Here is a 20,079-nt window from a genome sequence, read left to right on the forward strand (position 1 = left end):
GCTAAATCACCCACCGTGAGCCCATCTTCATGTTGGATGTTTAATGAACTACCGTCTGCTTTTTATGCCTCTTAAAGCTCGCTGAGTGACCACTTTGTAGATGTTCTGAAGATGCATGTTGCATCGCGCACTAAATCTTCCACGTGCCACCGAGGATAAAATCCCCTTTTATTCATGGGCTATTTACCAGATCCAGATTTATTACCCACATTGTCCTCTAACAAAAGATGCTGCCCCCCACCCCCCACCCCCCACCCCCCAAGGCAGGCTGGGATAGGGACGAGGGGCTGCCGCGGGCGTGGAGGATTCATCCATTGGTGGGCTGCGGAAAGTAGTCTGCGGAAAGTAGTCTGCAGTGTCTCTGTCGGATACTGGCACTGGGGACCTCTGTATGCCCTCTCTCAATCAGCACCCTACTACACAGCATGGACAGGGACCTGGCACACACACAACGCACAAGCACACACATACACTCAGATGCATGCAAACACGAATGAACAAATTAACAAATGAATACACCACACACACACACACTTACCACACACTGTACCAACGCACACAGTTGATAGGAGATATTACGGCAGCACCTGTAGGAATGAGGAAGTGCTCTAACCTCATCATGACCCTAGAGTGTCACCATGGAAACATCCATGCCTTACGCCTTGCTGTTTGTCAGCACACGGGTCAGAGTTGAGAGGGCAAAGTTGAGAGAACTCTCCATCCCATCCCAATGATTCCCCCACACCCACTCCTCCTAATACACTGTTTGAGTGTGTGTGTGTGTGTGTGTGTGTGTGTGTGTGCGTGCGCGCGTGCATGCTGTGGTGAGTATCTGTAACTCTGTCCGTCTGTCTGTGTGTCTCTGGGTGAGGACGGGACTGCTCATGCCTGTGACAGCACACAGGAGCCTCCAGTTCATGGACTTTAGGTGACCCAGTGCTGACCCCGTTGTATTGTGTCTCTCCGTTCCCCTTGAACACCCCACCCCTTTGTGAGTAATGCCCCCCTCCACTGACTCTTTGTACTCCTCTGTGAGAGCTCTTCTGTGCCAGGACGGTTTCTCCCTCTCAGCTGTCATCACCTATAAACTCCCTCTCTGCTCATCTGAGATGAACCATGTGGTGTTAAGGAGCTACACAACAAGTCCGTAAGGAGTTACACTCAAATACTTCCCCAGCTCTCTCTCTCTCTCTGCACACTTTCTCATTAGCAGCATGAAAGCCCCCGGAAGCGCTGTGCCAGGCCGCGTGTGGACACGGCCTGTGCTTGAGTGTTTTTTCCGACAACGTTTTTTTATATGAAAAAAAAACTGCAGATTAATTGCAAGGAATTTGATCTCGCTGTAGAACTCTGGGAGTGTTTCTAGTTGCCAAGATAAGGGACACATCAAACGGACACATGTGTTTGCTTATTTAAAGCCCCGGCAACTGTTATCAGGGCTGGGCAGGACTTAGACTCCACACATCTTGTTGTTTTGCTGTTTTGTGCATTTTGTGTTGTTGTTTTGAAGTCGTGAGTGTATTGAGGAGGAGGAGGAGGAGGTGGGGGTGTGGGGAATAGGTAGGGGCAGTCTTGAGGGGGTAATGAGCGTTCGAAGCCCGCATCTAGCCTGCCTTCTCTTGGAGAGTCCCTGAGATTGGACCCAGGCTAGAAGTTCCTCACTAATATTCACAATATTCCTGCATCTGCTTCGAGGAGCTTGCAACTGAAAACACAGAAAGAGGGGAGCCGCGCCAAACTCCTGTTCTTAACTTCATTCCACCCCTCTCCACCTCTCCTGCTACAGCCCAGGGACTCTCTCTCTCTCTCTCTCTTTCTCTTCGGCCAATTTTTTCAGCTTAAGACAGCTTTTTACAGCTTACAGTAATCTCTGTGCCCTGGTCGGCGTGTGCCTGTGCGTGCGCATGCGTGTGCACATCTACTCATTCAAGGGTTTTTCTCGATTTGTACTATTTTATACATTGTAAAATAATAGTGAAGAGAACAGAACTATGAACTAAAACATATGGAATCATGTAGTAACCTAAAAAAGGTGTTAAACAAATCAAATTCCTTCTTAATGTGTTTGAGCCAATCAGTTGTGTCGTGACAAGGTAGGGGTGGTAAACAGAACATAGCCCTATTTGGTAAAAGACCCAGTCCATATTAAGGCAAGAACAGCTCAAATAAGCAAAGAGAAATGACAGTCCCTCATTACTTTAAGACAGTCACTACGGAACATTTCAAGAACTTTGAAAGTTTCTTCAAGCGCAGTCGTAAAAACCTTCAAGCGCTATGATGAAACTGGCTCTCATGAGGACCACCACAGGAAAGGAAGACCCAGAGTTACCTCTGCTGCAGAGGATAAGTTCATTAGAGTTAACTGCAACTCTGATTGTAGAGCAAATAAATGCTTCACAGAGTTCAAGTAACAGACACATCTCAACAACAACTGTTCAGAGGAAACTGCATGAATCAGGACTTCATGGTCGAATAGCTGCAACGAAACCACTACTAAATGACACCAATAATAAGAAGAGACTTGCTTGGGCCAAGAAACACGAGCAATGGGCATTAGACCGGTGGAAATCTGTCCTTTGGTCTGATGAGTCCAAATTTGAGATTTTTGGTTCCAACCGCTGTGTCTTTGTGAGACGCAAAGTAGGTGAACGGATGATCTCTGAATGTGTGCTTCCCACCGTGAAGCATGGGGAGGTGTGATGGTGCTTAATGGTGACACTGTCTGTGATTCATTTCGAATTCAAGGCACACTTAACCAGCTTAACCCGACCTCAACCCAATTGAGATGGTTTGGGATGAGTTGGACCGCAGAGTGAAGGAAAAGCAGTCAACAGGTGCTCAGCGTATGTGGGAACTCCTTCAAGACTGTTGGAAAAGCATTCCTCATGAAGCTGGTTGAGAGAATGCCAAGAGTGTGCAAAGCTGTCATCAAGGCCAAGGGTGGTTACTTTAAAAAATCTGAAAACTGAAATATATTTTGATTTCTTTCACTTTTTTGGTTACTACATGATTCCATGTGTGTTATTTCATAGTTTTAGTTTCTACAATGTAGAAAATAGTAAACATAAAGAGTAGGTGTGTCCAAACTTTTGACTGGTACTGTATGCGTGCTAGGGCCTCGTGTGTGTAACGCCAGCCCCAGCGAACATGCCGGTGTGTGTGTGTGTGTGTAGCGGTGTGTGTGTCCACCACCAGTGTGTCCACACTCTCTATATGCTCTTCCATAGGCTTCCATGTAGCCTCATAGTCTCCTACTACTGTACATGATGCTGTGGAACAGAGACATAACTGGCTCAGAGGTCTCCCCTCTCCCCCCTTTTTATGAGCCTAATCACACTTATGCCATTTGTCTGGGTGGCGAGGGAGGGAGGGAGGGCTGGATTGAGGGGTTGTGTATCAGGGGCAGGCATCCGTGGCGCTCCGCCGGCCGTTGTGGCAGCCACCCCTGATTGTTTCCCTGACGACAGAATGCATCATATCCCCAAAAAACGGATGGAGCTGTCGGCCGGAAAATCTCTTTGTAGCCTTACTGTCAGAGATCATCATAAATAACCATGACATCAGAGCTCTCTTATCTATGGGCCGCCTGCTCGTGATCGATGGCACGGCTACCGCAGTGTAAATAGCTTCTAATGCCCCCATCTTCCCCTTCAAATAGGCCCCTGTTATTTATGACGGCCGTTTGGGTTACCAGTCCGGGCGGTGGACACGATTTATTTTCTTCTTATGGTTGCTTTTGAGTCTGGACCAGAGAGATGGGGTAGAGGGGAGGGGGAGTGATGGGGGGGTGTTAACCCGCCTCCTCCTTTCTACACTGCCCTTCCTTCCTAACCAACTGCTGAGGGAGGGGAAGCTCATCACCAGAGAGGGTGGGTTGGGGAGTGGACCTGGGTGCACCTCGCCCCGCCCTGCAGTAACGACGGGGCATCCGTTACCCTGATGACAGTGAGAGTGGCAGGCCTATTTGCACGGCCGGCGGCGTGGAGTGACGGATTGGACAGGGGAGGCGGTTGGAGGCGGCAGGAGAGGTGACGGGCAGAATTTCCATTTGGGTGAAAAATCTGGCTAACGTGGCTAACCTGTCTGTTGTGTGGAGAGACTGACGTACACAGGCCCCGGACCCAGCCTGTCACCGCTGCAGTAGGTTGAGGCTGCAGCAGGATGAGGCTCCAACAGGCCTGGCCCATGAGGAGAGTCTGAGGTACACAGGCCCCGGATCCAGCACAACCCAGACCACCACACACAGTAGACTAGAGCTACACCAAGTACAACCTGTTTGCCACAGCCCTGGCCATAGAAATATAATTTCTAGAGCAGACATTCCAATTCAAGTCAATGTTCTGTGATGGGCAGACCGGCGGCCATATCGAGTGTTCCCATGAGTGGTCCAATCACATTGCTGTGGTCTGAGAAGCTTTCTCGCCTCTAGTAATTTTATTTCTATGGCCTAACAACCACACACAGTCCCCGACTGCTACCACTACCGACCACAAATCTCCCCCATTACCTACTACAACCCAGAATAACCACAATCTTTCCCAGGCACTTGGTCTTAACAAGGCTGTTCCCTAGAAGTGTATTCATGGCCATGCACAGTCTCTACTCTCTACTCATTATATTAGCAGACTCCACAGACTTCACACACTGAGGGCTCTGTGGCTCGACTACAACACAGACACACTACTGCTGGTGGATTATGGGAAAAATCCACATTGGTGCACAGCCGCTTGGCAGTAGAACGATCTTTCATAGACAGTGGAATAACACACATGACGGTGCCTCATATTCATCATTTAACACAAACACGGCGCTATACGCTAAATAAGCAACGTTCCCGGGAAAAGTTTTACACTAAAAGTCTGGGAGGATGGAGGAGAGCGCCATTCCAGTAGGGTGGAAAGATAGACAGCTGGGCAGCTGCAGAGAGACGCACCAGTCAGAAGCGGGAGAAAAGTGTTACTTTGCCGGGAGCGAAAACCCAGGGGTTTCTGTGAGAACGGCCCAGGAATGTTCACCCTCACGCCTCATTGGCGTTCTCATCCCACAGGCACCGCGGAGATGGGACACCCACACCAGATTTACGGCGGAGTCAGAAGCTTCACAACAGCATCCCAACATGGTCCCCCTGGGTCCCGGGGCGGTTGTAATGTCTTGATCTGTGTCCGAAAGAAAACAGTCGTCTCTAACTGGCTGACGCTGAGGTGGAGACGGTGAAGCACTGAGGTAAGATGGAGGTTGGATGGAGGATGGGGAAATGGGGTGTGGGAGGCCACTTTTGGTGAGGGAAATCCTGAAATGTTTTTTTGTTTCAGTTTTGCACCTAGCTGTATTAATTTAGTTTTGTCTAAGGTAAAATGGTGGCCCCTGTTTGCATGAACAGGATCATCATGAAGAGGGCTGGTCTGGGGCACTGAACTGCTGGCTGTTTCTATAGTTTATTGAAGTGAAAGTAGGTTGGGGGTAAAAAATAGGAATCTGTTAGATAAATGAAGACCCACTGGGCATAGACGTCAGTTTATTTATTGATATTTGGTTGAGTTGTCAACTAACGTGAATTCAACGTGAAATCAACAAAACATTTCACCATGTCATTGTTAAAAGTTGTGTGAAAGTTAGAAGTTAGAAGTTAGAAGTTAGAAGTTTGCAAACCCCATTACGTTTCCACACGTTGATTCAATGTCATCACATAGATTCTTTGGGTTGAAATGATGTGGAACAAAGTTTTTGCCCAGCGGGGAGGGACAAAACCTAGGCACTTCACTGGAGGAGGTCATGGCAATGCTCTCAACTTCTCTCCCTCTTTCTTTTTTCTTGCTATGATCTTCTTCCTTCTGTTTGTCACATCTCTTGGACTATCCTTTTCTCCCTCTTAACCCCCCACCCCCCACTCCCTCTCTCTCCTTCTGGTTTGGCCTGCCCTCCCACAGCCCCTCTCGGCAGCGTCGCTCATAAACCTCAGCGCTCTCAAAGGGAGAGGACCTGTATCTGGCTTGCCCAAAGAAACCCACAAAGGCTTTTTTGTCCCCTGCAGGAACTGGTAGTGGTTCAGGAAGTGTAGGCCGGTCCAGCAGTGCACCAGCCGTGCCAGGCGGTGGGTTGATTTATGGCTCTGGGTAGCAGTTGGATCCTGTCCCGCTGTCACTCAGGGCCAGAGAGGAGTGTGAAAGAGAGGGTCCCCATGGCTCTAAAGAGATTACAATGCCTGTCATAATGTGTCTTGGAGGGGAAAGGAAGCGACCATAAAAATGGGCCCGAAGAAAAAGAGGGAACAATCAGAGGCGAGAGAGAGAGAAGAGAGATCCCACAGCTCTGCTCTCTGTCCTTTTCTTTTTTTGTTTTGGCTGATGACAAAGTGTAATCGGCTGAGAAATTGATTTCCGTGAGACTTTCTCTCATCCTTGCGGAAGATGCTAACTCGTTAGGACTTGACAGGAGCGGGAGACAACAATTAGGTTCGTTGGATGTGTCAGAAATGGCTGCTGAGTTTTAGTCCGGGGGAGAAATCCTTTCTGACGGATTGGTGCTGACAAAGCAGGCCAATGGGTGGGAGTGGCGTAGCCTCCCCGAGCGTCTGTGCGGCCGAGGAACCATCGGGCTCCATTAACCCTTATCTGGGAGTCCTGAGAAACAAAGTCCCACTCAGAATACCTGCTGGAGTCTGGAAAATCCTATTATGGGACTGCACGGGGACACTTTGGAACGTTCCCTTCAAAGCGCCGGGGAATCTATCTCCCAGTCAGTACTTGTCCCTTTTCTTCCTCCCAATCTCTCACTGACAATAGACATGTACATCCTTTAACTCGCTCATTGTTTCATTCACTCTGACATTCTCTCTCTCTCTCCCTCTCTCTCCCTCTCTCTCTCTCCCTCTCTCTCCCTCTCTCTCCCTCTCTCTCTCTCTCTCTCTCTCTCACTCTATTGCTCTATTATTCTATTATTATATTCTCTCTCTCTCCCTCTCTCTCCCTCTCTCTCTCTCCCTCTCTCTCACACCCTCTCTCTCCCTCTCTCTCACACCCTCTCTCTCACACCCTCTCTCTCCCTCTCTCTCACACCCTCTCTCTCACACCCTCTCTCTCACACCCTCTCTCTCCCTCTCTCTCACACCCTCTCTCTCCCTCTCTCTCACACCCTCTCTCTCCCTCTCTCTCACACCCTCTCTCTCTCTCTCTCCCTCTCCCTCTCCCTCTCACACCCTCTCTCTTTCTCAGCGGTTGGAGGAGAAACTTTATCTGTCCCACTTTGTCCGCGGATGAGTGGGCTGCATTTATGTGTGGATTGCAGGGTGACTGCCATGTCTAGCCCCAGTCACTTACCTCACACAGAAGTTTAGAAAAGAGTAATGCAAAACACATGAAGATATGCTTGCCGTCTAATCCAATAAGAGTTGGCTTTTTATTACTTCATTTATTTCTTTAAACAATGAACAATGTTGGATATGAAAAAGATACTGACGTAACAAAGTTAAAATAACATTCCTGAAGTTGATCTGAACGTATACAAATAGCAAATATAGCTTGGCACAAATGAAACCTGATTCACAGCATATGTACTGTGCACCGCAATATGTTTTTGCTGAGATGATTTCTAAGAAAAGCACAACTATGAAATAAGGTAGTGTTATTTCAGATCTGACTGGAAGATCCCAACGCTTCCACACACACTCACTCAAACACAGCTACATGGATCCACATGTTCATGGGATCAATGTGTAACGGTAAGAGATAGGCCCTGAGTTAAACTAGAGTAGGGCCCAGAGTTCTTCTTGATCAAGTTATGTGGTCACTGGTAAGGATAAACTCAGGGCACTAATAATATGGTATGGGTCAGAACTGGGTTCAAATACATGTGTATTTTACTATCTGGTATTTAAAATACTTTTTCTGTGTATTTGAGTATTTTCAAATACACAGCTCAAAACTATTTGAATTGTTATTTGTAAAATCAAAACAGTCTACCAAATTGAACTTGACAGTATTTTCAAAAACTTATTTGAAATACTATTTTCAAATAACTGGGGTAAATGCATCACAGTGTATTTGAGTATTTTCAAAGAATATTTGAACTCAGGCCTGGTATGGGTATATGTCAATATCAAGTTTTGGGTGTTTGTCTTAAGCGATAGCTCTTAGGTGTGCCACAGGGTACCGTATCAATACCCCTTGTGTTTCTCTCTCTCTCTATGGAGTCTACAACGTCTCTCAGAACCCAGGCCACATAAAGAGGTGAGGGTAAGCTCACAAATATAGACTTTTCAATAACTTAGACACGCAATGGCTATCATATGGCTCAAATTAAAGCATTATGCCATAATGGCCCACTGTACGGGTTAGGACCTCATTACAGCCATCGGGCCTCTGCTTCCTCTCCACGGTGGCAGCTCTCCCGTTGGATCTGCTCTACCGTAATTGGAGGAGCAATATGGAGTAATTGGAAGAGGACTATGGTGTTGCTCTGTGTCAGGGTCTGAATATGCTGGCCTGCCTGCCTGTGTTTTAGCTCTTAACCTGGTAATGAGCTCTCAAACCAGACCCCCACACCCATTAGCCTTTGAACTGGGACAAGGGAGAGAGCGAGCGAGTGAGTCGCACACACATTTCCAAAGCTGACATGGTCACATTACACGCTCACGCACGCTCCCACACACAAACTCATATAACACACAGGAACGAGCTACTAGGAGAAAATGACACACACACATGCATATACATAAAAACACACACGCATGCACGTACAAACACACACACACTGCTAGGAGAATTCTAGGACATAATAACCATGTAAGAGAGTCTAGCCTAAAAGTCCTGCCTGGCTGTGCCTGGAGCGCCCGTATTTCTCCCTGTTCTCTCTCTATGCTCTGTTTCTCTCTCTCTCACACACACACTCTCTCTCTCTTTCAATCTCCCCCCTCTTTCTCTTTCTCTCCCACCAGGAGACCATTTGGAAACAATCAGCAGTGTGTTTAAAGGGAGCCCCTAGATAAGGTAACTGTGAGCTGGGTGGATGTATCCCCGCACATAGAATTCATCGCCTCGGCTTCCTGTGCACCCATTTAAGGGTCTCCTCATTTTCACTCCTGTCTGGGTGACTGTGTGTGAACATGGGTTTTTGCGATTTAAGGTGTGTGTTTCTGAGTGAGAGTACATGTACTGTATGTGTGTGACAGAGAGAGAGGGTAGTGCACACTGGAGAAAAGGGTGATGTATAGAGACAAAGTGGAGTCGCAATTCAACGGCTCAGACACAAGACGCATGTGGCAGGGTCTACAGACAATCACGGACTACAAAAAGAAAACCAGTCACGTCACGGACACCGACGTCTTGCGTCCAGGCAAACTAAACACCTTCTTTGCCCGCTTTAAGGACAATACAGTGCCACCGAGGCGGCCTGCTACCAAGGACTGTGGGCTCTCCTTCTCCGTGGCCGACATGAGTAAGACATTTAAACGTGTTAACTCTCGCAAGACTGCCGGCCCAGACGGCATCTCAAGCCATGTCCTCAGAGCATGCGCAGACCAGCTGACCGGTGTGTTTACGGACATATTCAATCTCTCCCTATCCCTGTCTGCTGTCACCACTTGCGTCAAGATGTCCAATATTGTTCCTGTACCCAAGAAAGCAAAGGTAACTGAACTAAATTACTATCACCCCGTAGCACTCACTTCCATCATCATGAAGTGCTTTGAGAGACAAGTCAAGGATCATATCACCTCCACCCTACCTGACACCCTAGACCCACTGCGATTTGCATACCGCCCCAACAGATCCACAGACGATGCAATCACCATCACACTGCCCACTGCCCTAACCCATCTGGACAAGAGGAATACCTATGTAAGAATTCTGTTAATTGACAGTAGCTCAGCATTCAACACCATAGTACCCTCCAAGCTCATCATGAAGCTAGAGGCCCTGGGTCTCAACCCCGCCCTATGCAATTGGGCCCTGGACTTTCTGATGGGCCACCCCCAGGTGGTGAAGGTAGGAAACAACATCTCCACCCCCCTGATCCTCAACACAGGGGCCCCACAATGGTGCGTGCTCAGCCCCCCTCCTGTAATCTCTGTTTACCCACGACTGCGTGGCCACTCACGCCTCCAAATCAATCATCAAGTTTGCAGACGACACTACAGTGGTAGGCTTGATTACCGACAACGACGAGACAGCCTACAGGGGGAGGTGAGGGCCTCAAGAGTATAGTGTCAGAAAAACAACCTCTCACTCAACGTCAACTAAAAAAAGGAGATAATCGTGGACTTCAGGAAACAGCAGAGGGAGCACCTCCCTATCCACATCGACAGGACAGCAGCGAAGGTGGAAAGTTTTAAGTTCCTCGGTGTACACATCACGGACAAACTGAAATGGTCCACCCACACAGACAGTGTGGTGAAGAAGGCGCAACAGTGCCTCTTCAACCTCAGGAGGCTGAAGAAATGTGGCTTGTCACCTAAAACCCACACAAACTTTTACAGATGCACAGATGCAAAGCTCTCCAGAAGGTGGTCCGGTCTGCACAATGCACAACCGGGGGCAAACTACCTGCCCTCCAGGACATCTACAGCACCCGATGTCACAGGAAGGCCAAAAAGATCACCAAGGACAACAACCACCCGAGCCATTGCCTGTTCACCCTGCTTCCACCCAGAAGGTGTGGTCAGTACAGGTGCATCAAAGCTGGGACCGAGAGACTGAAAAACAGCTTCCATCTCAAGGCTATCAGATTGTAAACAGCAATCACTAACACGGAGAGGCTGCTGCCAACATACAGACTTGAAATGACCCTTTAATAAATGGAACACTAGTCACTTTAATAATGCCACTTTAAGAATGTTTACATATCTTGCATTACTCATCTTACATTACATTACATGTCTTTCATACCCGCCCCGCATCATCCACACCCTCCTTCACCTGGCATCTTGCCTATGCCGCTCGGTCATTGCTCATCCATATATTTCTATGTATATATTCTTATTCCATTCCTTTACGTAGATTTGTGTGTATTAGGTAGTTGTTGTGGAATTTGTTAGATGACATGTTGGATATTGCTGCACTGTCGGAACTAGAAGCACAAGCATTTTGCTACACTCGCAATAACCTCTGCTAACCATGTGTGTGTGACCTATAACATTTGATTTGATTTGATTTAATGCTAGGGGAGACAGAGAAGACAGTTTGGGAGGTGTGAGATCTTAAAGACTCTTATTCAGATGTGCCATCACATCCTATCTGAGCAGAGACATACTCAGAGTGCAAAAACAGCTGGTGACAGTAGACATAATAAAGCATGTCTTATAGCATGTCTTATAGCATGTCTTACAAGGCAGTATTACCATTTATACTAAGTTCCTAAGATACGAGCTAATGGCACCTGTTTTTAGAATCAACAAACGGAGATTGGTTGTACCTATAGAGACACGACGTAGACAAACCTATAGACAGACGTAGGTCATTGTGTTTGACTTAAGCTCTGTGCATTTCCTTTGGCCTTCCTATAGGATGTGTTGCGCTGCCTAGTATGGGGCATCCGGTGTGCAGACACTTGTCTGGCCTGAGTGGGCTGTTCAGAAGTTAGCTTTAATGGAGTGCCCCAACCTCCCCTACTTCCTCCCTCCCCCTCTCTATTGTAGCCTTTCTACCAGGTGAACCCCGCCCACACCACCCAAACACGTCACCCGTCACGTCACCATTCTTCAGAGATCTAATAAGGTCTGTGACCCCTGACCCTTCAGGCTACCCGTCCCGCACCATCCACACTCTCCTTCACCTGGCACTGTTGTCGTGGATCTACCCTCCTCTGGCTGGGCCACTGATGCCTGTCTTTGTCCTGCTGCAATTCACTCTGACCCTGTTCAATTAGTTAACCTAGCTTCCCCTCCCTGCTGAGATACCACAGCCAGACAGAGAGAGGGAGAGAGAGGGGAGGAGAGGAGGAGAAGGAGGGAGGAGAGGGCTAGGAATAGAGGGGGGAAATCGTTAATTTGTAAAGTTATTTTTTTCTCTTGGACTAAAAGAGAGAAGAGTGGCCTAGAGACATGACTGTTGGAATGCACGCTCGGTGCTCTCGTGGAGTGGAATTCTCTATGTCTCTTTCTCTTTCTGTCTCTGCCTTTTGAATGTGGCTCGCCTTTCCTCGCTCCTCTCACACGAGATTAGAACGTCAATAATAACAGTCCTCTCCCCCCAAGCTACCCTTCCACCACCACCAAACACGACAGATTAGACCAAAGAAAGGGATTACTAATCAAATGAGAGGGAGTGAGAAAGACCCCAACCTCTCTTTTTGTTTTGAATAGACACCATGTCTCCAAGACAATCGACCTCCAGTCACATTGGAGGGAAGCTCATCGCCCCGAAAGCGGGCAGAGTGGACAATGGCATGCATGCAGACACAGACACAAGCACGCACACAAACTGTAAACACACACACGCCCCACAGGGCCTGTTTAAGAAGATGGAGCACACTCCAAGTAAACGGGGAAGAGGGCTGTGTGGCCCCCACCTGTATCAGAGGCAGAGCTGGAGCTGGTGGATAGGTGGAGAATGCAGGGATGGAAGATGTTGGCAATGTGTTCTGCCTGGTAGAGGCTGAAGTTAGGACTTGGACTGGGGACTGCGGCAGGGTCTGGAGATGGGGCTGGAGCTGGAGCTGGGGCTGAGGCACTGAAGCTGGGGATGAATTAGCGCTGTAAGCTGATTAGGGTGGCTGGGCACAGCTCTATTTCCCCCAACAGTAAGCGGGTTGGTGGGGGGGGGGGGGTGAAGAAGGTCCCTATACGCAGAGGGCCACAGTCACAGTCGTGCTGCAGGCTGCACTGGAACAATGGAGCCCCCTTCCCTCACTAACTCACTCAGTGCACAAACACACACATGCACACACAAACACGTATACGGACACACACATGCACACACAAACACATACACGGACACACACATGCACACACAAACACGTACACGGACACACACAGACACCCTTGCTAAGACCAGGAAACAGAGCCGGGTTTCATTTGCAAGCTTAACTCTCATTACAATTAGGTGTCTGTGTGATAATGAGGCCTCTATAAACAATATGTGTGCTCAGTAGCAGTGTTCCTGTTCAACCTCAACATCCAGACTCTGAGAGGAATGGAGGGATGGAGGGATAGAGGGATGGGGGGACAGAGGGATGGAGGGATAGAGGGATGGAGGGATAGAGGGATAGAGGGATGGGGGTATGGAGGGATAGAGGGATGGGGGGATGGAGGGATAGAGGGATGGGGGGATAGGGGATGGGGGGATGGAGGGTTAGAGGGATGGAGGGATAGAGGAATGAGGGGATGGAGAGATAGAGGGATGGGGATAGAGGGATGGGGGATAGAGGGATGGGGGTATGGAGGGATAGAGGGATGGGGGATGGAGGGATAGAGGGATAGAGGAATGGGGGTATGGAGGGATAGAGGGATGGGGGGATGGAGGGATAGAGGGATGGGGGGATAGGGGATGGGGGGATGGAGGGTTAGAGGGATGGAGGGATAGAGGAATGAGGGGATGGAGGGATAGAGGGATGGGGGATAGAGGGATAGAGGGATGGGGGATGGAGGGATAGAGGGATAGATGAATGGGGGTATGGAGGGATAGAGGGATGGGGGATGGAGGGATAGAGGGATGGGGGATAGGGGATGGGGGGATGGAGGGTTAGAGGGATGGAGGGATAGAGGAATGAGGGGATGGAGGGATAGAGGGATGGGGGATAGAGGGATGGGGGGATGGAGGGTTAGAGGGATGGAGGGATAGAGGAATGAGGGGATGGAGGGATAGAGGGATGGGGGGATGGAGGGAGGGAGGAATATATTGATGGATGGATGGAAGGATTGATGGATGGATGGATGGATGGGGGCTGTTAGGTCACCACTGACTCCAGTACACTGGCTACTGGATTGTGACCCGACATTCTGTCTCTCTCTACACGCCACCACAGATTTCAATTCACTTTTTTGTCCACTATTACAATTCATTAACGCTATAGGCAGCAACGGTCATTGAAACTCGGAACGCATCTTATAACTGTAAACACGACGACACCAGTTAGCCATCATTTAGTGGGAGTAGTAAGGGATGTTGAAAATGTGATGTAATGACTTCACTGTTGTTGAATTAAGACTACAACAATACACTGATACTTTGTTTTCAGATCGTTCCCAAGGCCAGGCCACCTTACTTGGAATTTGTAAGTACTTGTGTGTGAGAGAGAGAGAAAGAGTCTCAGAGTTTGTGTTCATTGAAAGCTGGTGAATGACAGAGAGGTTTATCCCTCCCCAGTGGCTGCAGGCTCTCTACGCTGTAGTGTGGGTTCATCTCTGGGACAGTCAAAGAGGCTGGGGCCAGCGGATTAAGGGTCCCTTTGGGTGGGAGTGAAACTCTTTTGGCTTCTTTCTCCCCCGGTGACAGAGGCGACAGGCCGTCGGAGACACAGGACAGGGGGACAGTGAGGAGACATCTGCATTCATTCAAGACAACGGCAGAAAAAACACGCCCTCTCCGGCCCGCCCCTCTCCTCCTGAACCCAACCTGCCTAAAGCTCTACCTACCTCCCTCCCTTCTCTCCTGATTCCAACCTGCCTAAAGCTCTACCTCCCTCCCTTTTCTCCTCCTGATCTCAACCTGCCTAAAGCTCTACCTCTCCTCCCTTCTCTCCTCCTGATTCCAACCTGCCTAAAGCTCTACCTCCCTCCCTTCTCTCCTCCTGATTCCAACCTGCCTAAAGCTCTACCTCCCTCCCTTCTCTCCTCCTGATTCCAACCTGCCTATAGCTCTACCTCCCTCCCTTCTCTCCTCCTGACCTCAACCTGCCTAAAGCTCTACCTCCCTCCCTTCTCTCCTCCTGATTCCAACCTGCCTAAAGCTCTACCTCCCTCCCTTCTCTCCTTCTGATCTCAACCTGCCTAAAGCTCTACCTCCCTCCCTTCTCTCCTCCTGATTCCAACCTGCCTAAAGCTCTACTTCCCTCCTGCCCTACTTAGTCGTTTCTGGCTGCCGGTCTTGATGTGGTATCTGAATGGTATCTGAATGGTATCTGAATGACAACCAGCAGAGAGGCTCCATGCACCTCCTCCCCTCCTTACTGTGCCCTGTGCTGGAAAGCAGGCCCAGACCAGACCAGCCCACCTAATCCTCGACTCCCCATTCACCCAGCACTTCTAATCTCCACCACACCACCCACCCTCCTCCCACCCCCCACTCAAGAGATGCACAAAGGCCCTGAGTCCCGGCCCCTCCCCCACCACCCCGCCCAGTGTGGTGGACCGGACCTGTAAACCGTGGGCCAGTGTGATGAAGCGGGAGGCAGTGGGTGAACCCCAGTGAAAACTCATTGAGTCGGAGGATAACTCTTTCTCTCGCTGGGCCCTCTCTCTCATTGTTGCAGGTGGGGTCAGCTGAGGAGGACGGACACAAACAGTGTTTGAATTTCAATATGCCCCATGGCTCAAGAAAAGAAAGGAGAATATGGACTAGTTGTGAGTATCCAGGGGGAAAAGGATCACTGCGTGTAAAAGTAACATTCAACTGCTTTGGGAAAAGTATGTCCCTCATTCTATAATTGTTCCCATATAATACAGACCCAATTTATGTGACAATAATATATGCGATCTACTTCTATAATACCAGCATTACATACATTATAGCTATACCTATGTATTTCCAATCTATCAGTGATAAACCTGATCAAATCCAACAGTAATACCAAAAAATAACATTCCAATGTAATAGGGAGGCAACACATGCTGATCCCCAGGCTGTCAGACAACAGGTTAGTTAGTTTTGTCTTTCCACTAATAGATCAACCCTTGATAACACCCTCACCCTCATCACCCCTCACCTCTCCCCTGCTGTTTCCACTAAATGGTGCTTGTTCCAGTCCTCGGCTGAGATCTCATTGAGGAGGGAGAGACGATGGAGGCCGGCTGCTGATTCTAATGAAGAACACCAGGTCAAATACAAATAAACCCTGTCTTTCTTTCTTTCTTTCTTCTTTTCTTTCTTTCTTTCTTTCTTTCTTTCTTTCTTTCTTTCTTTCTTCTTTTCTTTCTTTCTTTCTTTCTTTCTTCTTTTCTTTCTTTCTTTCTTCTTTTCTTTCTTTCTTTCTTTCTTTCTTTCTTTCTTCTTTTCTTTCTTTCTTTCTTTCTTCTTTTCTTTCTTTCTTTCTTTCTTCTTTTCTTTCTTTCTTTCTTTCTTCTTTCTTTCTTTCTTTCTTTCTTTCTTCTTTTCTTTCTTTCTTTCTTTCTTTCTTTCTTCTTTTCTTTCTTTCTTTCTTTCTTTCTTTCTTCTTCTTTTCTTTCTTTCTTTCTTTCTTTCTTCTTTTCTTTCTTTCTTTCTTTCTTTCTTCTTTTCTTTCTTTCTTTCTTTCTTTCTTCTTTTCTTTCTTTCTTTCTTTCTTCTTTTCTTTCTTTCTTTCTTTCTTTCTTCTTTTCTTTCTTTCTTTGGAGCATGGCTCTCTAAAACTCTCTCTCTTTATTCATTCTTCTCTCATGTCCTCTAGTTGTTATTATTTTGACATCCAGAAGAAGCCTGTATACAGTAGAAAAACACACTCTCCATTTGGTTTGAAATGAAACCGTGTAAAACAAGCAGAGTTGTTTTTTAAAAGAGGGAAATATTGTAACGCTCCTGTGAACAAGGTATACATCTGTCGTGCAACCACATAGAAAAGTATACAACGCACACACACACACACACACACACACACACACACACACACACACACACACACACCTGGTCTGACTGGTTGGGCTTGTTGTGGCCTCAGTGAAAAGCAGGAGGACCTCCAGCCCTCACAACCACATTGGCTGTCTTTTATTTACTGAAGCTATCTTACCCATAACTCCCCATTCCTGTAATCATAAAGCATCTCTGCTATAACTCACTATATTCCTTTATGAATAATGCCCAAATTTATGGTGATGGCGTGGAGCGCTGGCCTCCCTGGTGACAAACTTCCCCCGGTCTGTCATGGGCCCGGGTGGCGGGCGCTCACGGCCCTCCATCACTCGCTCAAGATGGGCGCTACCGCTTTATCGCTCCCTGGTCGGTGACATCACCCCGGCACGCCGCGCAGAATTGATGATGAAAGCAAACAGATCTATCTTAACTCACATTTACCAAATCAATTATTATTATTTTTTTTTACAGACCCTCTTGCTTATTGGCATATTGACGGTTTGCGTGCGGCGATGGAGCGAGGCTTTCTATGGAGGGGGACTTAACGGCGTTTACCATATTTAATGCAGGGATGTCATGACTGAATATCCGTTCTGAATAATGTGGCATTTCATCATAAATTCTTTACAACTTATTTACTTAATGGAAAGAGTTATGGGCCGCTGTCAGTGAAGTAATTAAACATAATGATACAGTGCTGCCTCCTCGGCCATCCCATCTTTCCTCCCATAATCCTCAGCTCCTTTTAAATACATATTATTCAAGCTCCCCATAAATTATTGGCGGATTAAAATTCATGAAACCTTTTTCCTTTATTTCCTTCCCTGGGAAAAAAAAAGACAGAGCCCGAGAGCTTGTTCAACCAGCCGTAAATCTCTCTCTGGGCGAGACAGATACTTTTAAAATCATATTCAAACCCAATGTTAGTGAAATATAAAAATAATTTAAAAAATCAAAGAGGGAGAGAGAGAGAGAGGATTTCATTTCGCTATTGGGGCAATTGATGTGCTGAGTCTCATGGTAGCAGTAAATAGTGAACAAAAAGTTGCTGCTTGGAACAGAAACGTATGGCGGGAGTGAATCCATTTATTGGTCCCGTCGGAGCCAAACCCACTCAGTTAGACCTGATGGTCGATGATGCAAGTCTAACCATGACCACCGTTCCACCATCCAAACCAAATCCAAACCCAAACTATTTATATAGACCAGAGATGATATTCTACAAACACTGAGGAGTCAGCTAGCGTAAAATTGGGCTTAAGGGTTGGGAGCCTTCTGTAGGTTATCATAGTCTACCAGTGTTAGATCATCTTTTTTATTTTGTCTACACCCTTGATTTTATTCATCAAAAGGCATTGATGCTATCTAGTGTTTGATCGTTTTATTGAACCAGTAGATAGTCATGCATGGTGTTGCTAGTGCTGTCTTACAGAAGGACAAAGACTTCTGAGTGTTTTCGCAGGAGTAAGAGGTCTCTCATCCCGAAATGAGAGGATCTGTTTAGGGGGATCTCAATTAGACTGATACCCTTATGACCTCAACCTTCTTCCCCCTCCCCCTCCTATCCCCCTGTGTAAAACGAGACATGGGCTGACACAGACAGAGGCTGCACCTGACTTCCTAACCTCTGACCTTGTCCTGTAACCCCTGCCTTCGATTGTGTGGGCGGCCTGGCCAATATTGCGATTGGCTGATGGCCGCTGTAGGTCTTTAACTGGGGCTAAAGACAGGATTTATAGCTTTTCATTTTAATTGCGTTAAGAGCATACAGACCGCAGAGGGGCTGCCTGGGGGACGCTCTCTGTTACCCCTTTGGACTGGGCTGAGGTGAGATCACCTCACATCACTCAGCAACAAATGCCACAGCAACTGGGACACTTAAAACCCAGAGACCAACATAGAGGCAGAGACAAAGTTAACAGAAGAACTAAGACCTGCTCTACTCCCTCCATCCCTCCATCCATCCCTCCCTCAATCCATGCCTCCATCCATCCCTCCCTCCATCCCTCCCTCCATAACAGAGAACAGAGAGAAGAGAATCCCCTGTTCAGACAATAAACAGCAAATGTTTCTCCTACCTCCCAGCCTTGGGTGGGGTCGCTCAGGCACGCCCGCTGCTCGCCCACATATGGTCCGAATCGCTCGCCCACATCCAGCGTCCTCCGTGCCCAGATGCCCAGGACGCCACCGACACTTGGGACGCCCGACTGGCGCAGCTGGAAGTCGGGGGGAACAGGCAGCTCGTCCTGGGGCATGTAGAGGGCAGAGTGGAAGGAGAAGCCAGGGGAGGGGTGGTCCTCTGCTAGGGGGGCCGAGGATGGTGCCGCGGGGTATCCGTCCGACACACACACATCATCCAGAACATCAGAGGGGTAGAGGGCAAAGTCCTCACCATTACCTGAAGGAGAGTGAGAGAGAGAACTTGAGGCTCTATTATTTCTACCTAAAGTACAGCATCAGTGTAGACTGCTTTTAATTTGATTTATTTAACCCTTATTTTACCAGGTAAGTTGACTGGGAACACATTCTAATTAACAGCAGCAACCTGGGGAATAAACTACATCACCAAAAGTATGTAAAAAAAATTGTGGATTCGGCTATTTCTGCCACACCCGTTGCTGACAGGTGTATAGAGTCGAGCACACAACCATGCTGTTTCCATAGACAAACATTGGCAGTAGAATTGCCTTACTGAAGAGCACAGTGACTTTCAATGTGGCACTGTCATAGGAAGCCACCTTTCCAAGTCAGTTCGTCAAATTTCTGCCCTGCGAGAGCTGCCCCGGTCAACTGTAAGGGGTGTTATTGTGAAGTTGAAACGTCTAGGAGCAACAACGGCTCAGCCGCGAAGTGGTAGCCCACACAAGGGCACAGAACAGGACCGCCAGTTGCAACACTGCTCTCGGTTGCAACACTCACTACCGAGTTCCAAACTGCCTCTGGAAGCAACGTCAGCACAATAACTGTTTGTCGGGAGCTTTGTGAAATGTGTTTCCATGGCCGAGCAGCCACACACAAGCTTAAGATCACCATGCGCAATGCCAAGCATTGCCAAGCATCCAAGCTGGAGTGGTGTAAAGCTTGCCGCCTTTGGACTCTGGAGTGGAAACACGATACCTGCCCGAATGCATAGTGCCAACTATAAAGTTTGGTGGAGAAGGAATAATGGTCTGGGGCTGTTTTTAATGGTCCTGCCTAGGCTCCTTAGTTCCAGTGAAGGGACTTCTTAACGCTGTAGCATACAATGACATTGTAGACAACTCTGTGCTTCCATCTTTGTGGCAACAGTTTGGGGAAGGCCCTTTCCTGTTTCAGCATGACAATGCACCCGTGCACAAAGCAAAGCCCGTACAGAAATGGTATTTGTGGAAGAACTTGACTGGCC

The 20,079-nt window shown here is 48.0% G+C and overlaps 1 protein-coding gene across 15 annotated transcripts in view; it reads right to left on the reverse strand.

Moving 5' to 3' along the window:
* The window catches only part of LOC110507082 (histone-lysine N-methyltransferase MECOM), a 187,270-nt gene that overhangs the window by 107,745 nt on the left and 59,446 nt on the right, over nt 1-20,079 (reverse strand). For all 15 annotated transcript variants that reach the window (XM_036965531.1, XM_036965541.1, XM_036965537.1 and 12 more), the window contains exon 2: nt 18,773-19,092. In XM_036965531.1, coding sequence (XP_036821426.1) covers nt 18,773-19,092 — 320 coding nt within the window. The remainder of the gene's footprint in view (nt 1-18,772; nt 19,093-20,079) is intronic.

Source organism: Oncorhynchus mykiss, chromosome 27, assembly GCF_013265735.2.
Source record: "Oncorhynchus mykiss isolate Arlee chromosome 27, USDA_OmykA_1.1, whole genome shotgun sequence".
NCBI classification, from domain to species: Eukaryota; Metazoa; Chordata; class Actinopteri; order Salmoniformes; family Salmonidae; genus Oncorhynchus; species Oncorhynchus mykiss.